At 60.9% G+C, this 8,571-nt stretch overlaps 1 protein-coding gene across 1 annotated transcript; it reads right to left on the bottom strand.

The window, feature by feature from the left end:
- Nucleotides 1-215: 215 nt before the first annotated feature.
- LOC101948776 (sialic acid-binding Ig-like lectin 10) lies at nucleotides 216-2,573 on the bottom strand. Its single transcript, XM_008175913.3, has 2 exons — nucleotides 2,453-2,573; nucleotides 216-1,285 (listed from the first exon to the last, which is right to left on the bottom strand). Exons 1-2 carry the CDS (start codon nucleotides 2,528-2,530, stop codon nucleotides 1,094-1,096), a joined length of 270 nt encoding a protein of 89 aa, XP_008174135.3. The 5' UTR covers nucleotides 2,531-2,573; the 3' UTR covers nucleotides 216-1,093.
- Nucleotides 2,574-8,571: the final 5,998 nt, after the last annotated feature.

Raw genomic sequence — 8,571 nt, 5'->3', positions numbered from 1 at the left:
CAGATGGGGATTTGAGTCCCAAAAAGCCGGACATGTCCGAGAAAATCCGGACGTATGGTAACCCTATTGTTGGGTCTAATTTCTCCATGCGTTACACACTCATCGGATTGTGTCTGTTTGTTTTCTAGTCTCTTCATTTCCCCTAGGTACCCTCCCCCTGCAACCCACTGCCTCTTTCCCAGGTCGTTGTCATGCCACACCCCCAAACCACAATCAGCCCGCCCCCCAACTCCTTGCTCACCTACCTCCAGGTGGAGCGAGTGGAATCTCTGTGGCCCGGGGCACCCAGTCCCAGCAGAGTTGGGAAAGTTGCTCTGAACTAAACGGCCAAAGAAATAAAGCAGTTTTGCCTTATTTCCGGGCCTGGTGGATGTATCACCCACAACCGGCCGGGGAGGGAAGATTATGCAGGGAGAAGTGGCATTGCTAGATGCCAAGGCCAGAAAGGTGCGTATGTGCCTCAGTTTCCCTGTGTGCTGCGTGTGTAATGAGGTGGAAGGAGAGGGTTTGTTGTTGGAGAGGGCCAGTGTGACCTCGCCTGGCAGCCGGGACCCCGCACAACGGCCTGGAGATGGGGAACCCAAACAACTGGTGACCTGGTGACCAGAACCCCCTCCCCCCAGCTTGAAAGGTAACCAGTTCTGGGCAGCGGAGGACAATGTGTTGAGCAGAGAGGACCCCGGTGACCTGTTTACCTGCGATGGAGGACAAAGGACACAAAGGACAGGGGAGGAGCGTTGGGGCCAGTGATATCGGATGCCCAGGTGGAAGGAGGGGGCTTCTGGACTGGGAGGAGAGCAGTCAGAGCCCACCTGGATGTAAGAGAGACCCAGATGTCCCGTGCTGAGGGAGGCCAGGCCCAAGGGCCCTGAGATCCTCCTGTGCTGGGTGCAGACATTCAATAAACCTGTGTGACGTTGGCGGAGAGTCACGGCAGGGTAGAGATCGGGGGGCGTTGCTCCCTCGGGGGGTGGAGGCTCCGGGGGTACAGAACAAGGGGACTCCCTGAGGGGGTCCATGGCAGAGACAGGCCACCTCAGAGCTGTGGTCCCAGGAGGTGGAGATGCCCAGCCTGGGCCCATGGCGCTAAGGGCTATTTCCACCGGACCGCTGAATATTCCGTGGCGGGGGCCTCCGGAGGCTCCGCCCCTTTGCGCTGCAGCTTGGAGAAGTCGATGGCAGCGTAGTGCAGCTCGTCTGGCTCCCCGGGGCCTAGCGGGGCCTGGGCTGTGGCAGCCCCGTCCTGGATGCCTTTGGTCTGGTGGGCAGCTGGAGTCTTGTGATGCTGAGTGAGGAGCAAGGCAGAGACACCAGGCAGAGACTTGCATCCACCCTGCTGAGCTGATTGCATGGGCTGCCCCAGGCCTCGTTTCCCCCACCCTCCATGCAAATGCATTTCCTGCATCGGGCGTGCACTAGCAAGAGACGGGGGTTTGGGTGTGTTTCACACTCGCTGCACGCATGTGCCAATCCCACGCCAGCACCAGCTCAGTTAATGCATTCACTGCCTCAGCTGTACAGGCCATGCATTAGCAAGATGCATGGGGGTGTGCGCATTTCATGCACCACGCATGCAGGATTTCATCTCATGCATCTCATCACAGAACAGGTTCAGTGAATGTATTGACTGGATTTCATGCACCGAGCATGCATGAACTGCTCCCATGCAGCTTGGGGCAGCACCGGTTAAATTAATGCATTCTCTGCATTGCCTGCACCAGCCATGCATTAGCAAGATGCATGGGGCTGTGTGCATTTTATGCTCTGTGCATGGTGCGGGCCGAGGGATGTGCTGGCCGCCGCTTCCTGCTGCCCCCATTGGCCTGGAGCAGCGAACTGCAGCCAGTGGGAGCCGTGATCGGCCGAACCTGCGGTCGCGGCAGGTAAACAAACTGGCCCGGCCGGCCAGGGTGCCTACTCTGGAGAGCCGCATGCCAAAGGTTGCCGATCCCTGGACTATGCTGATACGTTCATTGCATTTTCTGCAGGGTGCATAAATTCGCAACAGACACGGTGCACCCTGCATGCACTGTCTGAGCATATGCCCCTAATACCATAGGAGGCAGCCGCAGAAATGCATTTCTTGCCCAGCTGGTGCATTCGGGAGATGCCCAGGGATTGGCAGCATTGCAGCCCCAATCTAGTCCCGTGCACTTTGTGAATGCACGTGAATGCATTCGCTGCATGTCCTCCCCTCTGAGTGAGACCGGAGGGATGAGGTGCATTTTCTGCATGCAGGAGCTGATCCCATGCAGTTCGGGGAGCCCAGGCTGGTGGCAGGGGTATATTTCTTGCACCGCGTGGGGGGATCGGGTGCCCTGGTGAAAGCCTGGCTTATATTCATGCTTTCGTTAAGGGGGTGGGAAGGAGAAGAAGTGCGGGGGGGGGGAAGAGAAGAGGTGGGGTGGGAAGGGCAGGTGGGCTTGGTCCCCGGCTCCCCGCAGGTACATACCATGGGGATGGTGGGGACGTTACTGTAGATCACGCTGGCCTCATCGGCCGTGTGCTTGGCCTGGCTCCCGTTAGCCATCTCCCCAGCCTCAGTGCTGGGGGGCGCCAGCTCCTGGGCCCACAGCCTGCAGGGAAACAGATCAGGACAGATGCATGACACACGGGGTGTGGGGGGGGGTAGAATAGCCCCGTGGGGAGGGAGAAAGGAAGGAACACCAGTATGGGAGGGTAGAGTGCAGGGGACTGGGATAGGCCAGAGAGAGCGGCTTGGGGGAGGGGGCTGGGGGGGCAGGAAAAGCCCAGGAGAGAGGGCAGAGGATCTCAGCGGGATCTCGGGGGTGGGGACTGCTGGGGGTCAGGGCGGGAGGCCTCAGACTCACTTGATCACACAGAGCCCGAGAAGGAAGAAGCCGATGGCGACCCCCAGCCCACAGGCCACCCCGACGCCCAGTAGCTTACTGGGCTCCTCTGCACCTGCAAAAACACACAGCATAGGGCACGGCTGGGAGAGAACCCAGGAGTCCTGGCTCCCAGCCCCCTCCACCCCCTCCAGACCCCACTCCTCTCCCAGAACTGGGGACAGAACCCAGGAGTCCGAGTGTCTCACCTCTCTGCGGGGGGCTGAAGTCAAAGTGCAGGGCGGCGTAGGTCCCATGGGGGTTGGAGCCGAGGCAGAAGATCTGGGGGCCCCTGTCCCAGATCCCCGTCCAGCTCAGGGTGCTGACGGCCTCGTCCCCCTGGTCCCACGAGCTGACCTGCAGGGCCCCCCGTGAGCCGTTCCCAGCCAGGGGCTCCCCGTCCACCTGCCACTGGAGCCGGGGTGGGGGGTGGGAGCGCAGGGAGCAGCTGCAGCTGATGTTGGGCCCCTGGTGCTGGCAGGACGAGTTCAGCCTGGTCCCCGGCCGCGGGCTGTCTGGGGAGAGTAGGAAACACAGCGACAATAGTCAGAGAGAGAAACCCAGTGGCAGAGAGTCCCACAGGTTAACCCCACTCACACCGAGTGGCAGGGAGTCGTGTGGGTTAACCCCATTAATATCCAGGTGCAGGGAGTTCTGTGGGTTAATCCCACTCACACTCGATGAGCAGCTGGAACGTCCCCTGGGCAGAGCTCTCCATGTTCTTGGCCCAGCAGCCGTACAGCCCCCCATCCTTGGCCGTCACGTTGGGCAGCTCCAGCCGCAGCTGATTCTCCCCCGCGGGGTGGGCGCCCTCAACGGCTCGGCCCCCCCTCACCCAGCACAGCGCAGTGGGGGGGCTGCTGGCGACAGAGCAGAGGAACCGCAGGGAGTCGCCCTCCCGGGCTGTGAGCTGTGAGCCATTCCTCACCGTGGTGCTGGGATCTGGGAACAGGAATAACACAGAGCCACTTGCACCCTGAGCCAGCCAGTCCCTGCCCAGGGGCCGGATCGGGGCCAATGCCCCTGGAGGGGAAAGGCCCCGTGCCCCACTCCCCACCCCCTAGCGGTACCTTGGAATAGCTGGGGGTCGCTCCTGTTAGCTCTGGAGACGGTGATTTCCGGAGTCCTCATTGGAGCTGAAATACCCACGGCTACATATTAGATTGCAGAGTGACCCCCACTGACCCCCTGCTCCACAGCCCAGCACCCCCAATGAACCCCCGCCCCCCCTGCAGCCCAGCACCCCCCATGGATCCCCTGCCCTCCCCCGGCAGCCTAGTGCCCCCTACTGACCCCCAGCCCACCCCCTGCAGCACAGCGCCCCCTACTGACCACCTGCCCCCTGCAGCCCAGTACCCGCCACTAAGGCCCCTCTGTGTGGCACAAGCGCCCCCCAGCACCTTACTCTGCACGTGCACACGCAGGGCCCGGCTGGCCGACCCATAGGAATTCTTTGCCCAGCACCGATACTCCCCAGCGTCCCCTCGGCTGAGATTCGGCAGTTCCAGATGCCCGGCCCCTCCCTGGCCAGGGCTCAGGGACTCGTTCCCCTTGGCCCAGCTCAGCGTGGCCTCGGGTCTGCTCGAAGCCTCACAGCTCAGGTTCAGGGAGTCGCCTTCCTGGGTCTCCAGAGACACAATGTCGCCCTCAGTTCCCAATGGGGCCGGCCCTGGAAGAGACGAGCAGGCAGGTTAGCCCCCCCCCACCCCGAGAGCTGAGATGCAGCCAGCTCTGGGGTGGGGTGCAGGGGCTGTTTATACAAGGACCCCTCACCCAGCGTGGAGACGTAGCCAGCTCTGGGGTGGGCGCACAATCTCGGTGCCTTTCCATGGCAGCAGGTCTCCGTTGCAGAGATCAGTCCCTGACCCATCTCCTCCCCACTGCCCAGCACACCCTTAATTCTGTCTGGGGGTCTGGAGACTGAGGGAACCAGGCCCGCTCCCCCCACCACCCTCCCCACAGCCATGCAGCTTCCTCGGGCTCTCCCCTCCGGGCATGGAGCAGTCTGCCCCGGCTGAGCCTGGCACCTGGCCCTGAGCGCGGGCAGAGTGTGACTAGGAGGCGCTCGCTGATTTCCGCAGCTCGCAGTGCGGCCTCTCACCGGGGCGTCCGTTCGTAGTCAGGTTCCCGGTGATGTTGGGGGGCCCGGGTGGGTCTGTAACACAAACCAGACAGAGGTGGATATGGGGGGGCTGGACAGCACCGGGGGGGAGTTGCTAGTGATCACTGAGCCTAGACATGGCCCCTCGCTGTGAGCTCAGCTGGGGGACGGGAAAGTCCCTGAAGTGACACAAGACCCGTGGGCGGGGAAGGGAAGCGACAGACCCGACTGAGCCCCACCCAAGAGGTGCCCGAAGGAACACAGGGGCCGGGTGAGGGCCGCACCGGGGAACCAGAACCGTGGGAAATGGAAACCCAAGGGACAAAAACTGGTGAGTCAAAATTGGGCCTAATTGGTGGAGTCACTAATGAGGGGCCGGGCTGCTCCGGCCTGGGCACTCGAGCGACTGTCACCAGCGCCACTGTCTGCCAGGCACCTGGGCATTCAGCGTCCTGCTCCCCAAATGTGTCCTCCCCAGGTGGGACAGAGCCAGGGGTCTAAATAACCCCACTCCCACCCCCATCCCAGACCCAGCCACCACCAGGGACATCAGACACAACCATTATGGGTCCTTTGCCTTCCCCCCTTGGTTCCTCTCTCCCCAGCCCTCTCCTTTTGCCCCCGGCTTGGCCGTTCAGGGCTGGATATTTTGCAATCCAGCTGCGCCCAGAGTGGCGGCTAAAAGTAACACGCGGAACAGCTGGACTTGAGTCTGTTGGGTCGGGCTCGGGGGCTCGGGATGCGGGTCTTTGATTGCAGCGCGGACGTTTCCTCTGATGTCTGTGTAGACGTTCGGGGTCGGGCTGGGGCCTGGGCTCAGACACGGGGGTGGGGGAGTTTCCTGCTAAATCTCCCTCCGGCTGAAGGGAACAAGGGGCGTCCTTATAGCGAAGCCTGATTTGATCCTTCACGTCGGAGGGGTGGAGGAGACGCGGTGGGATCTCAGGGGGAACTGGGGTGGCTGGTGTGAGGGAGGGAATCTAAGCAAGGGGGGATGGGAATGGGGGGTGGATCCCAGCACAGGAGGATTCTGGGGGCAGGGGACGTTGGGGGTAGAGAGGATCCCAGAAGAGAAGGGCCTGGAGACCTGGGGGTGCAGGTGGGAGGGGGGGAAACCATAGCCAAGGGGGGCAGGAAGGGGTGAAGATCCCAAGGGAGAAGGGGTGCAAGGTGTGGAGGGAAGGGGCCTGGAGTAGAATTGGCTGAGGGTGCATGGTGGGGGGTGGGGATCCCAGCACAGGGCAGAGTTGGGGGAGGGGCTGGATGGCAGGGCTGGGGAGCCCAAGGGTGGGGATCCCAGCAGAGGGGTCTGGGGGCAGCATGGAGGGGCTGATGGGTCACTCACAGACGACATGGAGCTGGACGGTTTTGCTGGTGGAAGGTCCCCATGGAGGCCTGTAGGTGACGCTGCAGACGAGCTCTTTGCCGTGTTTCCCCGGGGTAGGCGTGAAGCTGAGCGCGGAGCTGTGGGCCCAGGTGCCATTCGCCAGCTGGGCTGAGACGTTCCGGGCTGTGTCACTGAACGGCCCCATCCAGGTGACTCGGGGAGGGGTCCCGGAGCAGCGCCCAGGGGCCGTGCAGGTCACAGTCACCGGCTCTCCGGCGAGCAGTGTCCCTGGCAGCCCCCGCGCTGGCGAGATCTGGATCTCTGGCTTCTCGGTCAGCCCTGAGACACCGGGAGAGGGGAGAGAATCACTCGGGGACACGGGGCCTTTCCCCTCTAGGAAAGGGCCCCAGGGCGGGGACTGGTTGGCTCAGGGGGGCTGATCAGTGGTGACTGGGGCTGCTCTTACCTGGCACGGAGATCGTGAGCGTAAGGTCAGTGCCATCGGCACTGGTGCGGTAAGTGTATTTAAAGTCTCCCTCGACTCTAAGGAAATATCTCCCTGCATCCGTCTGTCGGGCGTCGCTGATTTGCACGGAGCAGTCGCCGCGCGCTGGATTCTCCGCCAGCCGGAACCGGCCCTGGGTCTCCTGCGTCACCAACCGGCTGGGGTCACTGCTGGCCACGGGCGGATTCCGGCCCACATCGGCCGGATCCTTGTACCAGTATCTGTAGAGCCGGGCCGGGGAATTCTTAGTGTCATACGAGGCTGGGTACTTGAAGTTGCAGGGGACGAGAACGCAGAGACCCTCCTGCACCGACACCGACTGCGGCACCGTCAGGGTAAATCCGAGCAGCTGGGACAGGGACCCTGCATGGATGGAGAGGGATCGAAGTGGGACCCATAGAGAGCAGAGACCAACCCTGAGCTGCACCCCTCAGCTCTGCCGGTGCCCCTCACTCCCAACCTGCAGCCCCCTGCGAGCCCAGCCCTGGGTCTTTGACCAATTCTCACCCCATTTAATTTCCATTCCTCCCTCCATCGAGCACCCTGCCCGCTCCCTGTCACTCAGCGCCCCCTAGCACCACAGTGGGGCACTGGGCTCCCCTCCCCCTCTGGCCAGTCTCCCTTCCAAGTTCTGTGACAGACCTGGCACTGCTTAATGCAGGTTCTGCCCTTCCCTCTTGGGCTGCAGGTGCTGCTTACTTACCCCTCCAGAGCAGGGCGAGGATCAGGACCCTCAGCGTGGCAGGACCCCCTGCTCTCCAGAGGGGGCCCTGAGGCGGGAGTTCCCGTTCCCCGGCGTCGTGCTGTGGCAGCAGGGCTCTGCCCATGGCTGGGACGTCCGGCTGGGACAGACCTAGAGACAGATGGGGGGTGAGAAGTGTGAGAGCAGAGGCTGTTTGAGGGGATGCAGATCTGCCTGGGGGACCATCAGTACTGCTGGGCTCTGCAGGGGGCTGATCTGGAGCTGCTGGCAGTTCAGTGACCCCCCAAATCCCCAGATGGTCCCAAGAGATCGTGGGCTAAAAAAATCCTTAAATTGGTGAAAAAACTGAGATTTTCTCTAAGAATCATGAGATCGGCCAGAAAATCCTAAGCTGGTGACAGAAGATGGTGGGAAGGCAGCGCTGCTCAGTGTCTGTTTGCTTCAGTCTTCCCACAAAAAAACAACATGTGAGCGGGTGACCAGTGAAGTTACCACAGACAACAAAGGGGAAGGGCTGCAGATTGGGATAAGTGAAGAACACGTCAGAGATTTTCCGACCAATTTGAATAAATTCAAATCTGTGGGGTGGGACGCTGTTCAGTCCAGGGGACTGAAGAAATTAATTGGAGCTACTGGCAATAATATTTGCAAACTCCTGGATGCCAGGAGAGGTCCCAGAAGATGGGGGAAAGGCTAACAGAGTGGCCATCTTTAAAAGGGAAAAAAGAGGAGCCGGGGAACTATAGACCAGTCACCCTGACCTCGACACCTGGAAAGCTACTAGAGCAATGTATAAAACCTTCAATTTGTGAGGACGAATGGGTGATCACCAGCATGGATTTACCAAGAGAAAATTCTGCCAAACCAGCTTGATTTCCTTCTTTGATGAGGTAAGTGGTGGGGGACAGGGGGAAAGAGGTGGACATAACATACCTGGACTTCAGCAAGGCTTTTGACACAGTCCCACATGACATTCTCATAAGTAATCTGGAGAAGACTTCTGAAGGAACTCAAATGTGAAATTACAGAACTATTAATTGTGGTATGTAACCTATCATTTAAATCAGCTTCTGTACCAGATGACTG

Source organism: Chrysemys picta, chromosome 20 (assembly GCF_011386835.1).
Source record: "Chrysemys picta bellii isolate R12L10 chromosome 20, ASM1138683v2, whole genome shotgun sequence".
Lineage (NCBI taxonomy): Eukaryota > Metazoa > Chordata > Testudines > Emydidae > Chrysemys > Chrysemys picta.
Note: the sequence above shows the minus strand (reverse complement) of the source record. Positions and strands in the feature narration are given on the sequence as shown.